At 54.1% G+C, this 25,387-nt stretch overlaps 1 protein-coding gene across 3 annotated transcripts; it reads left to right on the top strand.

Moving 5' to 3' along the window:
• The first annotated feature begins 29 nt into the window (after window positions 1-29).
• On the top strand, window positions 30-24,656 carry USP35 (ubiquitin specific peptidase 35). Of its 3 annotated transcripts, none has more exons than XM_084774178.1 (11): window positions 30-333; window positions 5,414-6,098; window positions 7,059-7,191; window positions 8,810-8,939; window positions 9,318-9,419; window positions 11,284-11,442; window positions 17,756-17,949; window positions 20,056-20,149; window positions 20,944-21,050; window positions 21,479-22,766; window positions 23,597-24,656. In XM_084774178.1, the coding sequence occupies exons 2-11, from the start codon at window positions 5,426-5,428 to the stop codon at window positions 23,759-23,761; spliced, it is 3,045 nt and encodes a 1,014-aa protein (XP_084630304.1). In that variant the 5' UTR covers window positions 30-333; window positions 5,414-5,425; the 3' UTR covers window positions 23,762-24,656. The 3 variants fall into 3 exon arrangements, with proteins under 3 accessions (XP_084630304.1, XP_084630303.1, XP_084630302.1); XM_084774177.1 differs by having other exon boundaries at window positions 5,411-6,098; XM_084774176.1 differs by having other exon boundaries at window positions 5,323-6,098.
• The last annotated feature ends 731 nt before the right edge of the window (window positions 24,657-25,387 follow it).

Raw genomic sequence — 25,387 nt, 5'->3', positions numbered from 1 at the left:
CGCCGGCACTCGAGCCAGCTGGCCTTAAAGGGAACGCAGCCCGACTGGCAGCTCGCGGGGTAGCCCCCGCTCTGGCTCCGCCCCGTTTCCCGCACCTCGCCCCTCCCCCTCCCCGCTCCGTCCCGCAGCTCCGCGACCGCGCAGCAGAGTTGCACTGACCAGGTCCATCTAGGGTTGTGCGGAGCGGGGTGGGTGGAGTTGGACATCACAGTGGCTGCAGCATCCCTGCGGTCTGGGACCCCTCCATAGGGGAGCGGAGGACCCGCCCTGACCTGCCCTGGCCCAGCCTTGCCCAGCCTGGCCCAAGCGCCCCGCCCTGGAGTGGGCTCTGAGGTAAGGCCCGCTGAAGTCTAGAAGGTAAGGGGGCCCTGGGTGTGAGTGCTGGTGGCAGCGAGAGGGAAGCAGAGTGTCTGCACCCTGACATTTCGAGGGCCCCATAGTTACCTTCAGGGCTCTGAAAGCACGAGATTGGGAAGTGGGAGGACTAAGTACTTCTGGGCCTTGCTGTGTGACCTTGGGCTACTCACTGCTCCTCTCTGAGCCTTAACCATCATCGTCGTCAACTGAGTATAGAGGTGGTCCAGACCCTGCCCACCTCAGTGCTGAGAGCACACACGCCTAGTTCCACGAAGCCTGGCAGTCTTTTTGCGGAGAAACCGCAGTCCTGGTTTGAGACACTGAGGATCCAGAGACTGTCTGGTCACGGTAGCATCTGGGGTCCTTGACAATACTTGCAGATTGGAGAACTAAAGCTTTAGCTGGAGTCCTCCCTCCCAGAAACTCTCTGTTGGGAGTGGGGGCTGGGTCAGCAGAGGGTAGTAAGGGGCAGTCCTGGAGAGGGGGGGCGGGGAGTGTGGCCAATCCCGGAGGGGGAACAGTGTTCCCGTTGCCTTCCCTTCCTGTCTCTCTCATTCTTCTTCAGTAACAGCCATCAGCAAAACCCTCAGGCCTTTCTTTCCAGGACCCAGCTTGTGGGCAGACAAGGCCTCCTAGAGGGAAGGGTGCCATCCCAGGCCTTTCTTGGTTATGACACTAAGTTAAAAGAGACCTGAGGGACAAAAGGTGCCGCCAGGAAGCCCTGTCATCCATGAGAGTCAAGGTGTGGGGGTGTGAATGTGAGCGCCCTGGAAGGGAGCAGATGAGTGGCCCGCCCCAATCCCTAGTGCAGGGCAGGGACAGACCCTGCCTCCTTTCCTTTGAGGAGATCTGGGAACAGCCGACCCGGGGGCTAACCAGGAACAGGGTTTTCATTCAGCCTTTTCTGCCTCGCTTTGTGTGGACCGTTTCTGGAGTGGCCAAGGGCTCCTTCAGTCTACTCTAGTGGCCTCTGTGGGGTGTCTCACAGATGACCAGGCCCAGGCAGAGGAGGGGCAGAGACGGTACTCAAGGTTAACCCTGTCTCTCGTAGCTACTTTTCTGGTCACATCCTTGATTTTTGTCTCACATTGCTGCCACATGTCTCTCCATCAGTAGCTGGGCACACCTTCATGGCCGCCTCTGTATTTGGGCACACTTCCACCATGGGCATTGTGTACCGAGCAGGATTGGATCTACTTTCTACAGAGTCAGACCCTAGCCAGGTGGAGAGAGAGAGAGTGCAAGAGAGAGAGCACGAGAGCGCTGAAGCCCGAGAGACTGCAGAGGGTGAAGGAGCCAAGAAGGCCTTGGAGCCAAAGCTCAGAGACTCTCTTTTTGGAGGGACAAGGAGTGGCCCGCAGGCTGGCCCCGCAGGCTGAGTCAGAATTAGCCAGGAGAGAAAAGGCAAACTCTTCCCATAGAGAGGACAACGGGAAAATAAACCAAATCAAACCAAACCCAAACCGTTCTCAGATTCCCAGCTATGCCCCGTTAACAGTGTTGTGACACACAGACAGCCCCCAGCGCCAGGCTTTGTCCGAGGGGGTTAGTGGCCTTGAGGCTCTGAGTAGCCAGGCAAGAGGGAAGTTTTCAGAAATGAGGCTAATCTGATGGCATTGCTGAGAGAGTTGGGGAAAGGGAGGCCGAGGAGGTGATGAAGGCTGAGCTCAGTCCCTGACCCCAGCGGGTGATAGGCAGGTTCCCCCCCCCACCCCCAGGCAGAAGCAGGGGGCTGTCAGCACACAGCCGAAATCCCAAGGGTTATCTGTGAGGATCAGATGAAGGCTCAGGGCCTTGGGGAGAAGTGTTGCTTCTCCTGAGCACCCTGGAGCATACATACAGAATGTGCCTGGACACCTAGGCTGGCAGGGAGGGCGAGGTCTTGGGGAGGGGTACCAGCCATGATGGGGCAAGGCCAAGAGGTAAGTGGCCAGTCATCTTCCATTTGGGCCCTAGCCCTAGTCCAGGCAGGAGGTAAAGAGGAGCTGATGTTGGTGAGGCTGGAGCTGGGGAGGAGAGTAGGAACCGTTGAACGGAGGGAATTCCTAGAGGCAGTTGTGCAGCCTCCTTCCCCTCACAGCACTTGTGTGTTCACGACAGATGGCCAGTAAGGGACCCACAACTGACCAGGCCTCCATCATTTTTCATACATTGGGCCAACCTTAGGAGTGTCCGGCCCAGAACAGCTTCCATTTTCTGATGAGAAAGCCAAGATGCTAGGAGGAGCTTACCCCAGGCAGGCTGGTGACTTCTGTGTGGAAGCCCCGACCCCATCTCTGGGAAGGGAGGAGGACTGCTGCAGTTGGTACAGAGCCGCTGGCTGGACTCACAGCCTGTGTGGACAAGCCATGCCCGCTGGGCTTCACCTAGTGTCTTCTGGGAGGGAGGGATGCCCCTGATTCCGCTGTGCCTTGGAGATGTGCCTCCCCCTACTCCCTACTCTTTCTCTGGCTGGGGCTGTTGGAGTCAGGTGAAGTAGAAACCTCCCAAGCTCTTTTGCATGAATGCATCCAGGATGTCGCAGACTGGGTTTACTGGTAACCATGGCGACAACTGACCTGAGTGCTTGCATAGGCGGTGGGGCAGGTAGCAAGGCTTGTGCTTTGTGGAGAGGCCAAAGACAGAGGAAGGCTGGTTTGGAACGTCAGGTGGTACTGATGGACGGGGTTTCCAGGTGCCAGGTGCAGCCCACCTGGTGTAGTATCAGGCAAAACGGCAGGTGTTTGCAGGTGTTTGATCATTGGGTTTCTATTGTTTAATCTAATGCCATTTATCCCCCATTCTTTAAATGGGAAAAGCAGCCCTTGCTTATGTCGTACTCAAGGTCACACAGTGCAGGTCTCCATTTCTACTTTGATTTTTTTTTTAATAGTCTTCTAGAACCTTCCCTGGCTCCAGACTTCCATTTGTGCCTGCCCTATGCCCTGGCCCTCTATACATGATGCCAAAATCTCATTGATTAAGTCTTCTTAGCGGCATGCGTGCTGAGCTTTCTTGGCAGCCTGGGTTAAAAAGCATGACCCACCCACTAGTCTACAGTGCAGGAGTTGGGGACAGCAACTGCCTAAGAAAGAAGGCCCAGGCTGACATGGGGGAGGTGTTGCTATTTTACTTCTCACTAATTCTTTAAGTGTTGCTGTGGCTCCAACCCATGGCATTCCACATAGTAGGTTCTATTAAGGAGCCACACCCCCAACCTGGAGACTAGTCTTTAAGGGTCTATGTGTAGTTGGTTCCAGAACAACTCAGGTCCTGAGTCAAGTTTTCTGCCCTGTTGTCCAGGAAATGTCCACCTTCCTTCACCCAGCTGCAAGCGTTGATGTGAGCTCAGTAAATAGAGTGCCTACTATGTGTTGGGTTTTTGCCTAGAGTGGGATTGTGCAGAGAAGCAAAGAAATAGCCTTGCGTTCTCTTATCCGGTCAAGAGAAAGAGAAGAAGTCAGCTATGAAAATCAGCCTGAGACTCGGGAGTCAGAATAGGTCGCTGTGGAGGTCCCCAGAGGACAGTCCAGGTGGAGAGCTCCTATAGCACAAGGCAGTAAGGACCTCATTCACCCAACACATACCTACTGTGTGCCGGGGCCACTGCTAGGTCCTGGGGAGGCGGAGGCTGGTGCCAGCCAAGTAGCTGCGAGTAAGTGCGGTAGAGGAGCCGGCAGCATGTTCAGAGCGTGTAACTGGTCTGAAGCAGGCAGGAAGGGCAGGCGGGGTGTTTTTGAAGTGCCACGCAAGTGTCTTAGTTACTTTCCTATTGCTGTGCTATAACGACGCCACGGACTAGGCAAACTCGGAAAAGGAAGCAGCTAATTTGGGCTTGGGTGAGCCGAGGCAGGATGGCGGCAAGAGGTGAGGGCTCACATCTTGTTCAGCAAGCAGGAGGCAGAGAAAGCTAACTTTTGAAACCCCAAAGCCCACCCCCCCCCAGTGACACGCCACCCGCCTCTTACTTCTTCCTAAACAGATCTTTCTAGAGGGACCGAGATTCAAATGTGAGCCTGTGGGGGGCCAGTCTCATCCAGACCACCACAGCAAACAAGGAGAGGGGGCTGGGGAGCAAGGCTGAGGCTACAGAAGCAGGCAGGGCCCTGGGGATGAAGGGCTGTGGAACCAGGCTGCCCCCACCCCCCAGGGTCAGTAAAGGGCACTGGGACAACCTTAGCATTAAGAGGTGGCAGCTGTGAGCGGGGGACCAGGCATAGCCTAGTATTTTCCAGTTGCTGTGGTAAAACATGAAAGCAGCCCAAGGGAGAAGGGGTTTCTTGTGGGCTCCCAGTCTGAGGTATAACCCCTCAGGGTGGGGCAGCCGAGGTGGCAGAACCACCTGGCGGCTGCACACAAGGGAAGATGAGTGCAATGGATACCTGCCCTCAGGTCACTTGCTCCTTAGACGGTTGATGAGCCCAACGCGGAGAAGGGTGGGTGGATGTCTCATCTCAAACCAATGAAGACAATCCCCCAAGGCGCCCAGAGGCAGAAATCCCTCACTGGTGTCTTGAAGGTGATTCTAGAGCCTATCAATTGATAATACACACATCACAAGGATGTGTATGCATGTTTGCGTGCGTTTGCGTGCCAGGAGTGGGCTTGCCTAGGACAGGTGTTTTAGGCGTTTGGGAAAAGAAGTTTGTCCCGTAATTGGTAGTGGCACCAGCAAATGAATCTAGCAAATGGCATAGCGCTCACCAAGAAGAGTTTGCAAACAAGTTGGTGATCTGAGAAAAGGGTCTTGGGTGGGGCCCCGCCCCGCCCCAGGGCGTGGCTTACCCAGGGGCGTGGCTTACCCAGGACTACTTACTGCAGCTCTTAGAGCCAACACTCACCTATTTCAGGAGTGTTTGTGCTTAACAGTGTTTGAGAGAAACAGAACCAAGAAGGCATCCAGCAGCCAGGTCTGGGACTCCTAGGGGCTGGGCAGGTGCCACTCTGTTCTACTTGTGATAAAGATATCCGTGTTCCCTTTTACAGGTAAGGAAACAGGCCTATCGCCAGTGTCAGCATCCAGGGATCTGGGCCTGGCAGTGGGTTAGAGTGTGTCTCTACTCCCTGTCCCCAGCAGCGTGCGGCCATCATGGACAAGATCCTGGAGGCCGTGGTGACTTCGTCGTACCCTGCGAGTGTGAAGCAAGGGCTGGTGCGGCGCGTGCTGGAGGCTGCGCGGCAGCCCTTGGAGAGAGAGCAGTGCCTGGCGCTGCTGGCCCTCGGCGCGCGCCTCTACGTGGGTGGCGCGGACGAGCTGCCGCGCCGCGTGGGCTGCCAGCTGCTGCACGTGGCGGGTCGCCACCATCCCGAAGTCTTCGCCGAGTTCTTCAGTGCGCGCCGAGTGCTGCGCCTGCTGCAGGGCGGGGCGGGTCCCCCGGGGGCGCGCGCGCTGGCCTGCGTTCAGCTAGGGCTGCAGCTGCTGCCGGACGGGCCGGCGGCCGACGAGGTGTTCGCGCTGCTGCGGCGCGAGGTGCTGCGAACCGTGTGCGAGCGCCCGGGGCCCGCCGCCTGCGCGCAGGTCGCCCGGTTGCTGGCGCGCCACCCGCGCTGCGTACCGGACGGCGCGCACCGCTTGCTCTTCTGCCAGCAGCTGGTGCGTTGCCTCGGCCGCTTTCGCTGCCCAGCCGAAGGCGAGGAGGGCGCCGTGGAGTTCCTGGAGCAGGCCCAGCAGGTGAGCGGGCTCCTGGCGCAGCTGTGGCGGGCTCAGCCAGCTGCCATCCTGCCCTGCCTCAAGGAGCTGTTCGCTGTCATCTCCTGCACAGGTGCGTGGGCAGCCCAGGCTGGGGCGGGAATTCGGGCTGGCCTTGGGGGCGGGTGGCACACTCGGCAGACTGCGATGCTCATTTTAAGTGAGAAAATCTACCTTGGGCGTTTACTATGGGCGTCATCCTGTGGTGATGCGAGGAGTGCAGGGAGCACATCACGTAGAGCAGAGGACGCAATCAGTCAGGGAGGGTAGAGTGGTGGGTCCTGTGGTCCTTGGGTCAGATAGGATCCGTCTTTTGCCACTGACACCTGGCAGCAGGGTAACGTGCAGGCGATACCTGAACTTGGAATCTATCTTTAAAAAAAAAAAAGATTTATTTTCATTTCACACGGACAGATAGATATTCTGCCTGTGTGTATGTTTGTGTACTACCTGTGTGCCTGCTGCCAGGCAAGGTCAGAATAGTGCATGGATCCCTGGAGCTGGAGTTAAGGATGAGTGTGAGCCACCATAATGGCTGCTGGGCACAGAACTCTGTCCTTTGCAAGAACAGCAACAAATGTTCTGAACCACTGAGCCATCTCTCCAGCCCCCTCGACTCTGAGTCTTGACATCTTGTTGCCAGAGGTGGACCTTAGAGTCTAGTGTGGCTGGCTGAGCTGAGGTCTGTGCCTTCTCTCATGGTAGGGACTGTACAGGGGAAAGGAGGGGCGAGCCGGGGCCAGCCTGTGCACCAGGGCCTGCCTCCTGCACAGTGGCACAAGAGTTTGGCGTTAATTGTACCCTGTCACATCTGGAGTGGCCTTTGGCTTTGAAGGGCTTCTCTTTACATGTACGTTTGGGGCTTAGTGCTTCCTCTTGTTGTCAGAGTTTATGTCCCGGGAGGGGTGTTGAATAGATGTGTTTACAATGGACTTTGATGCCTTTGAGGGGACAGGATGTGGCCCCACATGCTCGCTGCAGAGGCCTAGCCTAAGCAGCAGTAGCATGAGAGCTCAATCTAGCCCCATTCCAGAGGAGGAGCCGCCGTCCAGCGCCTTGGCTAGTGTGGTCCAGCACCTCCCGTTAGAGCTCATGGATGGTGTGGTCCGGAACCTCAGCAATGATGACAGTGTGACAGACTCCCAGATGCTGACGGCCATTAGCAGGTGGGTGCTGAGGGTCGGGGTGGGGGGGGTGGGGGTGGGGGGCAAGCTCTTCCCTTCTCCCTTCTCTCTGAAGCTCTTGACTCTGGATGAGGATACAGGCTTTGAGGTTTGAAGTCAGGCTGTCGTACCTGCTTACTGTGAGTCCTCCAGGCCTACCCTGCTCGGCCTTGAGTTGGATGTAAGTAACACAGAATCCTGTCCCAGTGATACTGGCAGGCTAAGGTAGTAGCTGCGCGACCCTGGAAATGCTAGTGAACTCTCAGCCTCAGTTTCCCCTTCTATAAAAAGTAGAAGTGGGCGGTAGTATGAGAAAGTAAAAACAGGCACTGAGGAGATGGCTCAGTGGTTGTCCCTGAGCGCTTGGCCCTGCGAACCTGGCTTCACCCGGTAGAGCCATGCATATGGGTGACTGTAGTGTTCAGGAGGCAGAGATGGGCAAATCCTTGGGGCTCACTGGCCAATCAGCTTCCAACTCAGTGCAAAGACCCTTTCAAAGAGAATCAAGCTGCAGAGGAGTGATAGAGTAGACCACCACCTGTCCAATGGATCGCACATGTGTGTGAACACACACACACACACACACACACACACACACACACAGTGCAGGTAGTTGTTGGTGTGATTTATGAGTCTGGAGAAGATCGTTAACAGAGTTGGGGTGTTTTTCAACTCCCCAAGTCTGTGTACAACCTCCCCCCCCCCATTTGAATGTTGTCACTCTGTGAAGTAGCTTAACCTGCCTGCCTTGTGACCCCTGACTGTGCCACCGGCACTCTTTCCCCGAAGGCCTTTGCCTGTGCAGACCCCGTCTGCCTGGCATGCCCCCCTCGGCTGTTGTTTCTGTAACCATGCACAGAGCACCATCTACATAAGGTCTGCATGGATTCCCTGTCTTTAGTGGGCAAGCATGTAGGCAGGAGGCGGTGTCCCCAAGACCCAGTCTGGCCCAATGCTTCTCACCTGTGTGACTTTATTTCCATTTCCTTAGTCTGAAGAGGTCATCGTTGGGCCCATCCAAGAAAGCGTGGAGGATTAGGTAAAAGCGAGCCACCTTGTGAAGTGTAGGACAGTGCCATGGGAACCCTCATAAGTACCACTGCTCTTCCTCATTATGGCACAGTCAGTTCAGTATTCCAGTGGTGCTGGTTTCCTGAGCACTCACACATCCCATGAGCAGTCCCGCACACAGGCCTGGTGCAGGTGGATACTGCGGGGTTTAGGTGCCATCCTCTGGTAATGTGATAGCTCTCAGGAGCCGGGCACTGCCTCAATCCCAGATGACATCCAGGCTCAGAGAGGAGAAGTGGGTTGCCCTGGTCCTCAGCAGGGCCTTGGTGGAGCCACAGTTTTCAGCCGCAGGGTGCAGCTTCTTACCTGGAAGGTTCTCTTCTCCCCTGTAGTGGGGTGCAGTGGGTGAGAGGTTCTGGAGGAATGTGAGCCGTTGCTTCTGGGTGTCTGCTGGGCTCCTCTCTGTTTTCCAGGAGTGTTTTGTTTGTCCCATGGACCCAGGTGCCCTGTGCAGGTGTGAGTCAGGACTTGATGGCCAGTCCCCGGGCTACCCTTACTCCGGCTTTTGGGCCCCCCTTGTCCCTGCGTCACTGTCACTCCCCCTCACCAGGATGATCGACTGGGTGTCCTGGCCCCTGGGGAAAAACATTGACAAGTGGATCATCGCCTTGCTGAAGGGCCTGGCTGCCGTTAAGAAGTTCAGCATCCTCATCGAGGTTTCGCTCGCCAAAATTGAGAAGGTTGGTGGCCCCTGTCCAAGCCTGGGCTCGTGGCCTTTCCCACTGGTGTCTTTGGGAGCAGTGCAGGTGTGAGATACAAGGTACTGGGCTTCCAGTCAAGCTCATGGTGTGACAGGGCTAATTCACTGCCCATCTCTGGGCCTCAGACTCCAGCCCTGTTACTCTGACCACTCGTTCCAGTGCATGTGTCTGCCCAGCAGCCCTCGCCTAACTCACCATCCGTTGCTCTGTCCAGTTCCGAGGAGGCACCTCTGTGTTCTTGCTCCCACTGTCAGCTTGCTGTTTTCACTCTACCATGTCTCAGGTTCCCTTTCAGAGTACACTTTGGTCACACTTGGCCCTTGGGGTAGCTCAGGTCTGACACAAACTCTTTTTCAGGTCTTCTCCAAACTCCTGTACCCCATCGTGCGGGGGGCTGCCCTGTCTGTCCTCAGATACATGCTCCTGACTTTCCAGCACTCTCATGAGGCCTTCCACCTGGTAAGGGCCCTGCCCCTGCCCCTTGCTCTGTCCTGTGTGACCTAATGTGGTTTTCTGCTGGGAGTCGGGGAGTTGGGGGCTGTTGATGCAAAGCTTTGGATTTTAGCACAGGAGGCCCGGGGCCCCGTCCACCCCGTCATATAGGTGGGAAACAGAAGCCAGAGCATGTGTGGCTCCCGTATGCACACTGTAGAATGACAGAACCTGGGTTGGTGACAGGCACAGTTCTAAGGTTTGTTTATTTGTTTGTTTGTTTATTTTTGGGTTTTCTTTCTTTTTTCTTTCTTTTGTTTTTGTTTTTGTTTTTTGAGACAGGGGTTCTCTGTAGCCTTGGCTGTCCTGGACTCACTTTGCAGATCAGGCTGGCCTCGAACTCAAGGCCTCTGCCTCCCAAGTTCTGGGATTAAAGGCGTGCACCACCATGCCTGGCTTCATACACAGTTCTAAAGGGACTAGTGACTAGTGACTCGTGCCAAGAACAGTGCAAACACTCACTCAGCCACCTCCTGGTCAGTCCTCCCTTCTTCAGATAAGGACACGCAGGGGGGAGGGGATCCCCGATGGCAGGAGGTGGACAGGGAAGGGTCCAGCCAAGTTGGTGTGACTCCCAAGCCACTGTCCCTCCTTCACTTGGTTGCCACAGGACGCATTGGTCTGGCCTGCAGCTCAGGCTTCTCACTCCTCACTTGTGCTCAAGGCTTCCCGTGAGGAGGAACCCCTTCTCCACCTGGCTGAACCCCACATTTTGGAGCTTTCATTTTCATGGCCCCTGGACAGGGCAGTAATGTCACACTTTCCAGTTTCTTGTGAAAATATCAGAAGCAGGCATGGGGACCAAGTGTCACTGTGGGACCTTAATCTGGAACCAAGGGGGTGGGGGCAGGGGGAGGGGGAGGGGATGGATGAAGCCTGGTTTGCTTCTCCCTGTCTCGTGTTCTTGTAGCCCAACTGCCCATTATGACATTGTGATGCAATACCCCAGGGCAGTGGTTCCCAACCCATGGGTCTCTGCCCCTTGGTGGGGGTGGGGTCTTGTACAACCCATTTTACAGGGGTCACCTAAGACCACTGAGGAAACACATATATTTACATTACGGTTCATAACAGTAGCAAAATAAAAGTGGTGATGTAGCAACAAAAATAATTTTATGGTTGGGGTCACCACGTTATAGGGAACCATGTTAAAGGGTCACAGCATTAGGACGGTTGAGACCCACTGATCTAAAGGGTTTGAAAATAACTGGGACACCCTAACATGGGGGCTGAGTGGGCTTTGGACTCAGACAGCCCCGGTTCAGACTCTACCTTTTGTACCTCATCCTGAAAACCTGACAGGTTACACAACCTAGCTGGGCCAGGGGGTGTGGCTCAGGGGCAGCACACTTGCCCTGTGTGTACAAGGCCCTATGTTCCGTCTCCAGCGCCATCAGTCCCTCCCCCAAGTTCTGCCACACAGAATGGATGCTCGTGCTGCTGGCCTCACCCAGAAGTGGGTAAGGCCTGAGCATCTGCTGTTCCATAGAGAAGCCTGTGGCTGCTCGGGCCTTTGGCTCTTAAGGCAGGTGGGGAGGTGAACAGCTGGCGTCTCCTCAGCCGCGAGGCAGGAATTATCTTGCTTTGCAGATAAAGAAACTGAGACAGAGAGTCTTAGATCATAGGTGTTTTGTTTTGTTTTGTTTTGCTTTGTTTTTTAAGGAAAATTGCTTTCTGTAGAGCTCAGCTCCACCTGGTGGAGGGGACACTGGTCAAAAGGGTAGCCTTCAGTCCCCAGAGGTGGCCTTCGGTCCCCAGAGGCCCCCACTTTCAGCCCCGAGCTACAGATGGGTTGCCTGGTGCTTCAACTAACCTGCCTTTTCTCTTGCAGCTTCTCCCTCACATTCCCCCCATGGTGGCCTCTCTGGTCAAGGAGGACTCGAACTCTGGGACCAGCTGCCTGGAGCAGCTGGCAGAGCTGGTGCACTGCATGGTGTTTCGGTTCCCAGGCTTCCCAGACCTGTACGAGCCTGTCATGGAAGCCATCAAGGTGAGTGGGCAGCCTCTTTGGCACAGGTGCAAGTGTGAGCCTTCTTTGAGGCTGTACTGTAGCTTGGTAGCAGCCTCCATCATCTGGATCTGTGCTGTTTCCTGTCACCTCTCTGGGGCCTTTGTGTGTGTCAAGTACACGGAGGTCTCCACTGCTCCCACCGGGGACATCTTTTCTCATGTGTGCTCTGGGCCTCTGTGTGTGCTGGTTGCTCTGTAAACTTCTTCCTCCACATGACCCACAGCACCTGCTCTATTTTATTTGAATTTTCTTGTATTTTAGTAAGCATATGGGGTAATGAATGGGTCACAGCACCTACTTATTGTTTAATAAGGCCCCAGGGTCTTATTAACGGATTGCCGTTAGTGAGTCATCCCTGGCCTGTCTTCCTTCACCAGGCTTCAGCAGGGCCTCTTGGTGGCTCCTGCGGCACCAGCAATGTTGTCACTGTGTGTTGAGACCAGGAACGACTGGCTGGTAGGGCTCGGCTGGTATCCTGCTCTCAGCTGAGCTGAGGTTGGGGTCTGGGGACCTAGGCACAAAGCAAAGCAAGCCGCCTTCCTGGAGAAGCTTTTGAAGTCCTTTGGGGCGACAGATGTGCTTATAGGAAGTCTGGGCTAAAACAGAAGAGGACCCATGTGGGGGTGAGGGCCCCTTCAGAGCCTCTGATGTTCACTCCCGCAGCACAGCAGACCCCCTGCACGTCTACAAAACATCTGGGCATGTGTTGAGACATAGCAGACATCGCTTAAAAGGGTTTACTTTTATTTTATTTTATTTTATTTATTTATTTATTTATTTATTTATTTATTTATTTATTTATTTATGTGTGTGCGTGCGTGTGTCTGCGTGTCAGCATACGTATATGAAGAGAGCATCAGGTCCCTGGAGCTGCAGTGACAGGTGCTTGCAAACCACCTGTTGTGTGAGCAGGAGCTGCCCTTCCAAGAGCAGCTAGTGCTCTTAACCAGTGAGTCATCTCTCCAGCGCCATAGCAGACATCTTTTAAAGTTCAGAGCTGATTTTGCAAGAGAGTAAGGGGGGGAAGGGGGAATCTCCAGGGACCCCAAAGGAGGAGGAAACCGACTTCCCAAATGGTGAGGGAGGCAGGGTGGGTGCCGTGGGTGCCGGTTAGGAGGGTCAGTAACTTGGCCAACCTCAAACACAGAGGGGTTAGTACTGGTGTCAACAAGCCTGGATTAATCGTCTCTGTGGAGTGCCACTGTGGAGCTCCGGAAAGCCAACAAAAAAGCTCTGTTGATAAAAAGTATGGTGTAGAAAACCAAACCACATGTGATCCAAAGTAGATATTGGGATTTTTTTTTCCTGGCTTGATATAGACCTTGGACCAGGAAAAAGAAAAAGAAATGTGTCACCACCAGCAGGCTTAGCGGTTGAAATTCAGATGGTGGAGGTGGTGGTGGTGCTGATGGTGGTGGTGGCGGTGGTGGTGGTGGTGGTGGTGGTGGCGGTGGTGGTGGTGGTGGTGGTGGTGGCGGTGGAGGTGGTGGTGATGGTGGTGGTGGCGGTGGCGGTGGTGGCGGTGGCGGTGGTGGCGGCGGCGGTGGTGGCGGCGGCGGTGGTGGCGGCGGAGGTGGTGGTGATGGTGGTGGTGGTGGTGGTGGTGGTGGTGGTGGTGGTGGTGGTGGAGGTGGTGGTGGTGGTGATGGTGGTGGTGGTGGTGGAGGTGGTGGTGATGGTGGTGGTGGTGGTGGCGGAGGCGGCGGCGGTGGTGGTGGAGGTGGTGGTGGTGATGATAGTGGTGGCGGTGGTGGTGGTGATGATGGTGGTGGTGGTGGTGGTGGTGATGGTGGCAGTGGTGGTGGCGATGGTGGTAGTGGTGGTGGTGATGGTGGTGGCGGCGGTGATGGTGGTGGCGATGGTGGTGGTGTACTGCTTTCAAGGCCAGGCATTAGTTTTGAAAGTATGGATAAACTTGTAATGCCCAAGGGCTGTCTGGTAGACACAAAACAAGCCACAAATACAGGCTTGTACTGCAGATGAGTTAATCTAGAAATTGCTGCTGTAAAAATTCCTTCCCAGGAGAGACAAAAGCTATGTCTACCCCATTTCCAAAGGTCCTGGTGACAAACCCAGAGTCAGTTCTGTGGACGTTACTGTGGGGAGCCACTGAGTTTATAGGCTTCCTTACAGAGCATAGGGGAGCTGCTTTCAGGATATGGGTGCCTGGAAAGCCCTTACCCAGCAGGGATGAGGCCTTCCTTGTAGCCACATGGGTAGAGCCCCTCCTTAACCTGTGTACTCCACCCTCCTGAAGGCCATGTGAGAGGCATGTCCGGCAGGTGGTGGGTGGAAGGGAACTTTCTGGAAAGCCTGGTAGAGTGGAGAATAGAAGTTTGCCATTGACATTAGGGTCTGGCAGGAGGGGGGACATTTCAGATGACTCAGGGGCACAGGGGTGGGGAAGGTGAGTCCGGTTTGGTGGTGTGCAGTGTCAGTGGTGTGCAGGGGACACCAGAAAGGCAGTCACTCTGCTTTGTCCAGGAGATCTGAGTTGCCCAGGCTGGTTGGTCTTAAACTTGCAAGCATTCCTTCGGTAACTACCTAAGTGACTGGTATGACAGGTGGATCCTTTTTCTTCATCTGTGAGAAATGACTGACATATCTGATAAACCGTCCTGGGGAAGGAGGTAGCAGGAGCACCTGTGCACCTCTGCAGTAGCCAGTGTGTGTGTGTGTGTGTGTGTGTGTGTGTGTGTGTGTATGTGTGTGTGTGTATGTGTGGGGGGGTGGGGGGGTGGGGACTCAAGGCACTAAGCTGGTGTGAAGCTCAGATGCCTTTGACTAATCTAGGCCATTGTACTCAGGAACTGGAGGGATGCTGCGTGGGCTAGGTTTATGTCAGCTTGACACAAGCTATAGTCATCAGGCAGGAGGGAGCCTCAATTGAGAAAATGTTTTCAGAAGACTGGACTGTCAGCAAGCCTGTAGGGCATTCTCCTAATTAATGATTGATGGGGGAGGGCTCAGCCTACTGTGGGTGGGGTCATCCCTGGCTTTAAGGTCCTTAGTTCTACGAGAAAGCAGGCGATGCAAGCCATTAGGAACAAGCCAGGAAGCAGCACCCCTCCATGGCCTCTGCATCAGCTCCAGCCCCCAGGTTCCTGCCGTGTTTGAGTTCCTGTCCTGGCCTCCTTCAGTGGTGGACTATGATGTGGAAATGTAAGCCAAAGAAACCCTTTCCTCCCCAACTTGCTACGGTCTTGGTGTTTCATCACAGCAATAGTGACCCTAACTAAGACAGGAATTGGTACCAGGATTGTGGAGTATTGCTGTGACAGACCTGACCATTTTGTTTTTGGGAGGATTATGGGCAGGAAGACTTTTGGAACTTTGGGCAAGGAAAGCCATTGAGTGTTGAGGGCACAGTGAGCTCTTCTGTGGGGATTTGGCAGAAGAGAGCGTTGAGAGTCACGCAGATAATGAAGTTTAAGGACTATCAGGACCTTTGCATATTTACTATTTTGAATTAAGATTCTGTGAAATGGCCGGGCGGTGGTGGCGCACGCCTTTAATCCCAGCACTCGGGAGGCAGAGGCAGGCGGATCACTGGGAGTTCGAGGCCAGCCTGGTCTACAAAGTGAGTCTGGGACAGCCAGGGCTACACAGAGAAACCCTGTCTTGAAAAACAAAAAAAAAGGATTTTGTGCAATGATCAGTGATTAAGAAGAGACCAGCATTGTTGAGGTGAAAATCTCCTGGGAAATGTTTCCTCAGTCAGCAAACGGATTGGTGGTGTAAGAGTCACCCAGGTGGTACTGGTTTTGAAGGCACGAAGGGGTCATGGAGAGCAGCTGATGCTTGGCAGTGTGAGATAAGGAGAGGCCATTGGTAAAGGTGCAGCCTCAGGGGAAGTTGAAAGCCCAGGATTGAAGAGGTCAAGGTTTGGCACCATCAAGAGCGCCCAGGAGATGTTATTGATGAAAGCGCAGTTCAGTTGAACAGCGACCCCAGCATTTTGGAGATGTCAGTATCTTGGGACGACCACCACCACCATCAGCAGTGGCAGAGTGGAGCCAGCTGGAGCCTGGCTGTTTGTGCTGCAGAGGGCGGAACCAGACCTTGCCCTGAGCCTTGAAGAGGAGCCCTGAGGGTCATGAGTGATCCCAGATAGTGGACATTGAGTTATTTACACAGTTGGGAGTTTGGTTTTGATTTGATTTGATTGTGATTTGATTTGTGACTGGTTCTTCCCTTTTGAAAAAAAAAAGTATTTAACTTACTTAAATTTTATGGGAACCCAGAGTAAATTGACTTTGGATTTTAATGGATGCTGTTTAAAAAGAGACTTCAGAATTTTTAAAAGAAACTTCTTCTTCTCCTTTTTTTTTTGTTTTTTGTTTTTTTGAAACAGGTTTTCTCTATGTATCCTTGGCTGTCCTGGACTTGCTTTGTAGACCAGGCTGGCCTCGAACTCAGAGCAATACATCTGTCTCTGCCTCCCAAGTACTGGGATCAAAGGCATGCGCCACAACACCCAGCTGAAACTGATTTTTGTTTTGTTTTATTTTGTTTGTTTTTTGAGACAGGCTTTCTCTTTGTAGCCTTGGCTGTCCTGGATTCACTTTGTAGACCAGGCTGGCCTTGAACTCGAAGCAATCCACCTGCCTCTGTCTCCCAAGTGCTGGGATTAAAGGCATGCTCCACCACACCCAGCATGAAACTGAATTTTTAAAGTGTTTGTAAGACTGTGGGACTTTTAAGTTTGAAAACATTTTATGCCGTGTTGTCAATATTAATGTGTAATCCTGGGGGTGGGGGTCACAAGAAAGGAAAGGTGTGGCTTTAACAGCAATGTATTTGTGTGTCAAGTTGGCCAGGGTCAGTTGTGCTGGCTGGTTTATGTCAGCTTCACACAAGCTAGAGACCTCAGAGAGAAGGGCCCTGAACCGAGGACGATCTGCTTGTAGGCACCACTGTAGAGCATTTTCTTGTTCTTTTCGTTTTTCTCCTTTTTTGGCCTCCCAATGCTGGGATTAAAGGTGTGTGTCACAACCTCATGGCAGGGCATTTCCTTAATTAGTGATTAATGTGGGAGGGCCCAGCCATTGTAGGTGCAGACAGTCTTGGGCTGGAGGGCCTGGGTTCTGTAAGAATGCAGTTGCTGGGCGTGGTGGCGCACACCTTTAATCCCAGCACTCGGGAGGCAGAGGCAGAGGATCGCTGTGAGTTTGAGGCCAGCCTGGTCTACAAAAGTGAGTCCAGGACAGCCAAGGCTACCCAGAGAAACCATGCCTCAAAAAAAAAAAAAAACCAAAACAACAACAACAACAACAACAACAAAAAACCCAAACAAACAAAAAAGAAAGAAAGAAAGAAAAAAAAAAGGAAAAAGAAAGCAGGCTGAGCAGGCCATGAGGAGTAAGTCAGTTAGCAGCAGCCCTCCATGGCCACTGCGCCAGCTCCTGCCTCCAGGTCGCCACCCTGTGCAGTGCCTGTCCTGACTTCCGCCAATGATGGACTCCACTGTGGAAGTGGAAGTGGAATAAACCCTTTCCTGCCCCAAGCTGCTTTTGGGCATGGTGTTTCCTTACAGCAATGGGAACCCTAACTAGGGCAGAGGACTTCACTTTGACAGCCGCTCCGGTAGCTTAGGTGGTTGTCTCTGATGCCATTAGCTGAGCCAGGCAGCCTCCTGATGCAACTACTCAGTGTGACAAAGGATAGCATGCCGAGCCAGTGACAAAGGACTATACCTTAGACCCTCCTACCACTGTTGTAGGACCAGGGCTGGGGGGTGACTAATTATTAGCTTGAAAGCTGGCTCTGTAGTCTCACACTGGGAGGCAGAAGGGGCGGGGGTCACTACTGACAGCACAGAGTGTCAGACCAGGAAGCAAGGGTGTCTTCTCTTGGCAGCTGAAGAAACTGAGGCCCAGGGAGGTCACATGACCGAGACAGGCAGGCTTACTGAGCACCTACACATGGTGGTGAGGCAGGAGTTAGGGCTGGTGGCCAGGAGTCACCCCTGGGCTCTGCCTAGGACAAATGTGTTTGTCACTCACTGTTCATGTGACTACACAGTTCTTTGCTCTGTCTGAATCCTAGTTCTTCCATCTCTGAGATGGGGATTGTGCTACTTCAGACATGGCACCTGAGAGACCGCATAGAAGGCCCGCATGTGAGAATGAGACCCTGGAGTGAGTTGTAAGCAGTGGCAGTGCAAACGCCCTTTTTAGACTTTTCTGAGTGTGTGCTTGGGAGGGAGTGGAGGAGTGGGTTCTAGTCCAGGAGGGCTTCCTGGAGGAGGCGGTGGCTTCAGAGCTGACACTGTTATCTGCTGTCCCCTCAGGACCTCCACATTCCCAATGAGGACCGAATCAAGCAGCTGCTGGGGCAGGATGCCTGGACCTCACAGAAGAGTGAACTGGCTGGCTTCTATCCCCGGCTCATGGCCAAGTCAGATACGGGCAAGATTGGCTTAATCAACTTGGGCAACACATGCTACGTGAACAGTGTCCTTCAGGCCTTATTCATGGCGTCTGAGTAGGTGCTGTTCTGCATCGCCTCCTTAGCTTTTGAGTCAGGCTCTTACCTTGTAGCCTAGGCAAGCTTTGAACCTAGAGCTGGTATTGAGGTATAGCCAGCACAGGGAAAAGGAACTTTATTTGCCTATTTCAGTTGTTGTCTCAGAGGCTCACTGCCTCTTCCTGCTAACCTAGGCCTAGTCCTGGCAGCTTCTAGCCTCTGTACAATCTAACCTAGGCCTAGAATGTTCTCAGCCTCTGAGACTTACTGCTGAATAAGCTCACCCTTTCTTTCTTTTTCTTTGTTTTTTTTTTTTTTGAGATTTATTATTTATTTATTATCATGTATACGGTGCTCTGCCTGCATGTACACCTGCATGCCAGAAGAGGACATAAGATCACGTTATAGATGGTTGTGAGCCACCAGGTGGTTGCTGAGAATTGAACTCAGGACCTCTGGAGGAGCAGTCAGTGCCCTTAACCTTTGAGCCATCTCTCCAGCCCCAGCTCACCCTTTCTTGTCCTTCTGAGCCCTGGGCTGGCTGGTTCAACTCAGCTGTTCTAGCTCAAACTCCTCTCCCAGCTGATTTCTCCAACCTGACTTCTGTCTCTCGGCCCCTGATCTTCTCCTTGACCTCAAGCTAACTCCAGCTGTCTGCTCTAACTTCCTGGCTCCTTCTCCTTCTCTTGCTTGTTCGGTCTTCACCTGAGCGCGCTCTCTCTCTCTCTCTCTCTCTCTCTCTCTCTCTCTCTCTCTCTCTCTCTCTCCAACCCACCTCTTTATTCCTGTCCAGGTGAAACTCTCTTCTCAGAATTGCCCCTTAAGTAGCTTGCCTTTCCTCTCTCTTCTCATGTGAGTTGGGCATATCCTGTTCTGTCAAATCTTTCTGTGATTTGACACTTTTTCTGCCACTCAATTAGACATCACTTTCAAACATGAGTGCTGTCCTTCTATAAACTATCTTTACCTTCCCTGTTTGTGATTAAAGGTGTGTACCACCACTCCGGGACCTGATACTTGCTCTATACCATTCTGGCCTTGAACTCAGAACTGTTTACCTCTGTCTCCTGGACTAAAGGCGTATTTGTATTCCAGCTGGATCACACAGACCTAAAGGTCTTTGAATGTGATCTCTTGCCAGAGCAGCCATATTCTGAATTACCATTCCTCTACAGCCCCACCTCCTTTAGCTAAGCAAACACAGTTGTCTCCTGTGGTTCCTGGTGTGCCTTGTGGCTTGTTTGAAAATCCCTCAGGGCTCTGTAAGGCAGCACTAGTTCTGGCATGCCTCTGGCTGTAAGTTGGTTTTCTCTGAGCTGCAGAAGTGCCTGCTGAGGGGTAAGCCTTGTGTTGTTCTGACTTCTGGAATGCCCAGACCGTTATAACTTCTATAGAATACAACAAAAGGGTTTGCCAGAAAAATCCCTTGTGCTTGTGTGGTCGTGTGAAACTGAGATGCTACGGGTCCTTTGTGCAGCTCATCCTCTGCATGTAAGCTTGTTTGGGACCTGCCGTGGGGGGGGGGGCCTGGAAGCTGCCATTCTGTGCAGTGGCTCTGGATGGAGCCCTGTGGGGCTGAACTGCTGCTGTGAAGGACAGTAGGTCACACTTATCCTTGAGGGCCAGTCTCCCTGCAGTGTCCTCTTATGTCAGGGAATTCCTCAGATAGAACCTGCCTGGTTTGAGGTAGGGGCTTAGCTCTGGGTGGCTTGGGGCCAGGGCCCAGAGCAGGGGCTGCAGGAATGGGTTGGAGGGCCAAGGTTGGGAGCGAATGACAATCCTTGGATGTTACTGTGAAGTGCGTGTCATGCCTCTGGTGGTGACAGCAGAGATTGGCACACCAGTATCTCCACCTTAGAAGATTGACATGTTTGAGACCTCAGAGTCATGGGGTGTCAAAGCTAGAAGAGATGGCAAGGGTCACCTTGTAGTCCCATTTGTTGTCATACCAAGGCCACCACAGAACTCATGACCCCAGCCATAGCAGTCCAAGTTGTTTGCCATCAGGCTCTCTAGTCTCTGGCCTCATCCGGAGCAAATGCCAGAGGCTCTGGGCGGCCTGGTATAGAGGAATGGTGGCTCCCTGGGGCCTCAGCTTACCATGGGCCCCTGTTTCATTTGAAGCTTTCGACACTGTGTGCTCCGCCTGACTGAGAACAACTCCCAGCCCTTGATGACCAAGCTGCAGTGGCTCTTTGCCTTCCTGGAGCACAGTCAGGTGCGTGCTGGGGGCCCTGGGTGGGGCAGGGAGAGCAGGAAGGCCAGGCCCTGCTCTGACACCGTTCACGTCTCCAGGACCTGCCTACACTTAGCTCGATGCTCCCGCCAACACCAGCCGACAGCCAAAAGCCTCCGGGGCCCTTTCAGTGTCCTAACGGCAGGGGTGCACCTCGAACCCCTCTGGCCTCCCTTCCCGTGCACTAATGCACCCTCATCTTCTGATTGTGAGCACCTCAGTTTCCTGGTCCTCTAATCTGAATGAACAAAACGAGCATTGCCTCTGTCCTTGCCGAACCCCAAAGCCTCCCAACAGGCATGTTGGGAGGTCCTGTGTGCAGCCTGTGATGGAAAGGCCTCCATCTGGTGCTTGAAAGGGAACATAGAACAGGCTGGGGTTTGACAGCACACACAGGAAGGGACAGTTAGTGATGGAAGTGGGGGCAAGGCTTTGGGAAGGTGTCATGGAAGAGGCCTCTACCCTGGGGACTCATTTTGGCAAGAGTGAGGGGTGTCCTAGGCAGAGAGAAAATGACACACAAAGGGCTGGAGAGACTGTGGTCTCTGAGGGCAGAATCGGTTTTCAGAGAGTTCTCACCGAGACGATGAAGCCCTGCTTATGGCCCGTGTGGACTTGTGGGTGGGTGTGCCTCAGGGCCATCCTGGAAGGGGAAGGTTATTGGTTAGGAGGCTGGCATGTTTGGAACATAGTCTTAGACTCTCAGGCATGCTGCCTGCTGCTGGGCGCACCTGTGGCTTGATGGTCTGACCCCACCCATCACCTGCTTGTCCTAGAGGCCTGCCATCTCTCCTGAGAACTTCCTTTCTGCATCCTGGACACCCTGGTTCAGCCCTGGCACCCAGCAGGACTGTTCAGAGTATCTGAAGTACCTGCTGGATCGGTAAGAAAGGGCTGGTGGGTTAGGAAGGTGTGTGGGTCCTGAGGACGTTCTGGGGTGATAGCTTATTCCTCTGAGCTGGATTGGGTCTTTCTGGAAATAGAAGCACCTCCTTGTTCTTCTGAGAGGCAGAGGAAGGTGTGTGCCACTGGTCTCCAAAGATGTGAATACATGTGGCACCTGGGAGGGGCTGTCAACGAGTGCATGCGTCCACCGTGCTGCGTGCGCATGTTGATCTTCACACAGCCATAGGCCCGCCTTTGTGGAGGTGTGTGCTGGGTGAATGTGTGAACATAGAGGTATGTTAGTATGCCGCTCTGTACAGGGATGGGAACTGTCTTGCCAGGCTCTTATATGTAAGTACGGTGGGCAGCTTGCTGGGGGTGAGCCTGCTGGTAGGTGTGCACATCTGCTCTCCCTGCTTGTTCTAGGCTTCATGAAGAGGAGAAAACTGGGACAAGGATCTGCGAGAAGCTCAAGTGGTCCAGCGGTCGGTCCAGCTTGCTGCCCCCCCAATCCCCACCGTCAGAACTTCCGAGCTCCAATGCAACATCCGTGGAGAAAATGTTCGGAGGCAAGATTGTGACTCGGATATGCTGTCTCCAGTGCCTCAATGTTTCCTCTCGGGAGGAAGCCTTCATAGACCTCTCGCTGGCCTTCCCTCCTCCCGAGAGAAGTCGCCATCGCCGCGTGGGCTCGGTGATGCTCCCCACAGAGGACGCGCCAGCTCAGGAGCTGGCACTGGCTCCCAGAACCCCAGGGGCACAGAGGCAGAGGAAGCACTGCATCACAGGGGACGCTCCCCGCGCTGGGCTGGACATAGAAGGTGTGGGCGCCGTAAGCCCTGGCGGACAGAGTGGGCAGGAAGAGATGGTGGAGAGGGGCCACGCCGCGAAGGAGGAGGAGGAGGAGGTGGCAGGGGAGGAGGAAGGAACAAGGGAAGAGGAGAGTGAAGATGGGGAACGGAAAGAGAAAGAGAAGGAAGATGAAAAGGAAAAGGAAGCTGAGAGCAGCAAGGAGAAGGAAGGGGACACCTTGGGACTAGGGACCCACAGGGATGCTGCAACCCCACCCAGGGAGCAGGCATGTGGCCCCGAGGGTTCCCGCTCTGTACTGGACTTGGTCAACTACTTCTTGTCCCCTGAGAGGCTGACAGCTGAGAACCGCTACTACTGTGAGTCCTGCGCCTCCTTGCAGGATGCAGAAAAGGTGGTGGAGCTGAGCCAGGGTCCACGCTACCTCATCCTCACGCTACTGCGCTTCTCCTTTGACCTGCGTACCATGCGGCGGCGCAAGATCCTCGACGATGTCACCATCCCCCTCCTGCTGCGCCTACCTCTGGCTGGGGGTCAGGGCCAGGCCTATGACCTCTGTAGTGTGGTGGTGCACTCTGGAGTGTCGTCAGAGAGTGGTCACTATTACTGCTATGCTCGTGAGGGCGCTGCCCGGCCGGCCCCCGTCCTGGGATCCACAGACAGGCCTGAGCCCGAGAACCAGTGGTACCTGTTCAATGACACCCGGGTGTCGTTCTCCTCTTTCGAGTCTGTCAGCAACGTCACCTCCTTTTTCCCTAAGGACACTGCCTATGTGCTCTTCTACCGCCAGCGGCCCAGGGAGGGGCCTGAGGCCGAGTCTGGCTCTCCCCGAGTCCGAGCAGAGCCTACCCTCCACAAGGACCTGATGGAGGCCATTTCCAAAGACAATGTTCTCTACCTGCAGGTGAGTTCTCTGCTGAGGGTCACCCTCTCGCACCTGATGCCACTCCTGGGTGAGGACCTGGCCCAGCACAGCCACCTACGTAGGACAGTGATCTGTTCTCCTCTTGAGTCTGCCTTAGTTTTAAATCCACCTACTCACTCATCACTTAGTAAGGGGTATGTTGATGCCTGGAAAAAACATAACCCTTGACCTCAGAGCAAGGGACACTGAATAATAACACAGACCGATGCTGCTGAAAGAGAGAGTGGTGGGGTTACTGGGCACAGAATGCTCCTGGGGCTCCCAGAGCGGTCACTTGCTCAGTGGCCTTGTCCTTTGTCATAGCCTCAGGCTCCCCTATCAGAGTCTAGTAGTATCAAAATACTCAGCCACACGAGGGCCACAACTGCATCTGGAGTTGGCGTTTCATGTGAGGAACGTGAGGGCGTGGGGACACCAGGTGTGCCTCTACATTTCTCAGGCCACCCAGCCAAGCTATGGCTTGAAAGGGGCTGATCAGGGAAGAACTTGCTCATGAGCAGAAGATGGGACCTATGCCTCAAGAGAGGCAGTGAGTGAGCTGCACAGCGGAGGCCAGGAAGCCAGGAGGGGTTTTCTTGAGGCCCCGGCACTTGTCAGCTAGTCACTATTTAGTATGATCAAGTCATCCAGGGGACTTGGTTTATCTTTGGGAGAAATGGGTAGAGTTTGAATCTGAAACCTGAAGCCCTCCAGCTTTCTTCTCAGCGGGGCCAGGTCCTTGGGGGGGGATCCAGAGATGTTGGCGGTGTTGTGCGGGGTGAGTAGGAGACCCGGACGTTAAGCCTACTTCCTGTCTGCTTCCATTCCAGGAGCAGGAGAAGGAGGCCCGGAGCAGGGCAGCTTATATCTCCACACTTCCCGCCCCTCCACACTGGGGCAGGGGCTTCGATGAAGACAAAGATGAGGATGAAGGCTCTCCAGGGGGCTGCAACCCTGCAGGCGGCAATGGTGACTTCCACCGACTGGTCTTCTAATGGGAATTCCCACTTGTGGGGGTGTCACAGCCAACCTCAAGAGTGGGTCAGGTGGGGCCCAGGGCCCAGGTGAAGTACTCTGTCATCTGGGATCTTCGGAGGCAAGCCCAAGGTGAAGCAGGTCTTTCTGAGGGCAAGGAGGATGGAGAGGAACCTTCTGGGGTGTCAGTCTGTAGCTTGAAGGGCACAGAGAAGGTGACCCCAAGGCTCCTTAGGCATCCATCATCCTATTGAGATGTTACAGTCAAGTGTCCTGACTAACTGGGAGCACTGTGGATGAGCCCACTCTGGGCTTTGCCTCCCCGTGGTCCCACTCCTGGAAAGGCCAGCCAGCTCAGGAGCCAGGGTGGTGTCAGCTTGGGGTCCTGCATCCGTCCAGTAGCACCTCCTTCTAGTTCCTTCACCCAGCTCTTCCTCCATAGGAGAAAGAGCACAGCTGAAGTCAAGGCCTTGCACCAGGAAGGGTGCTGTGTCCCCTCTGCCTGCCCTCATGTTTCCTCAAGGGGGTTCCTAAGACAAGGGTATGTGGGTGCCTGCACCTGCTGTGTGTTTTTGAGGCGTGAGAGCAGAAGACAGAGTAGCACAGGATCAGAGATAAGAGCCTCCCCTCCTGCCCTCCCCCACCCTCCCTAGCCTGCCTCAGTGCCTGAGATGCTGTGTTGCATCCCTGTCCAGTTAAGGTCCAGAGTCCATATTTTATCGACGACATTAGTCAGTCTGTAAGAAAGCCATTGTCGTTTGAGGAAGCTAGCTGGCTTGGCTCCTCTGATGGGATGTGGGGGCTCGGTAGGTACGAATCGTGTAATGAACCTGACCTCATCGTGCCCTGAGACTACTGTAGCCTCTTCTCAGTGGAGAGAAGACACCTGAATAGGAATAAACTTGCTTCTCCGAAGGCTGTGCAGGAGGCTGTTCTTGCAGCTGAGCTGTGGCGTCTGCTGCTCTCTGGGATGCTCACTTGGGTCTAAGCAGTCTTGGCAGTGACTTGGGCTCCTGGTGGGTAAGGAGGGGATGTGCCCCTGTCCAGGGGACCTTAGGCATAGCAAGGAGGTGCTTGGTGCTAGGTCTTGGAGGCCCAGGGCTGGCAGCCTCCTGGGGGCGGGGCAAAGACAGAAGGAGGGGATCATGGAGGTGTGGAGGAGGAGAAAGGGAGCCAGATGGCTGGGGATGCTTCTTGGGATACATTGGGGCAGAGTGGTTTGCCAAGTAAATACAGAAACCCAACAGTGAGCTGCCTTGAAACATCTGCCATCATTGCCTGCTACTTTCCCTCCTCTGAGAAGGGGCCATAGCCCATTCCTGGCTAGACAAGACATATGCTGGGACAGGCTGGGAGGCAGTTCTCCAGCACTCCGGAGTCAACATGTAGCTCTGTAACAAACATTTATTTATTTATTATTGTATGAATGTGTATCTTTGAGAGTTTATGTGTACCATGCATGTGTGCAGGCCAGTAGAAGGCGTCAGATCCCCTGGAACTGAAGTTACAGGCTGTTGCGAGCCACCTAATATGGGTGCTGGGAAGCAAACAGCTGAGCCATCTCTTCAGCTCCAACGTTCAACTCTTTCCTTAGGTCACAGTCCCAATCTTGAAGCTGAAGCAGGGCATGGGCAGCTGTGTATGCG

Source organism: Acomys minous (genome assembly GCF_964271855.1).
Source record: "Acomys minous genome assembly, chromosome: 2".
NCBI lineage: Eukaryota > Metazoa > Chordata > Mammalia > Rodentia > Muridae > Acomys > Acomys minous.
This window is presented reverse-complemented; position numbering and strand designations above follow the sequence as displayed.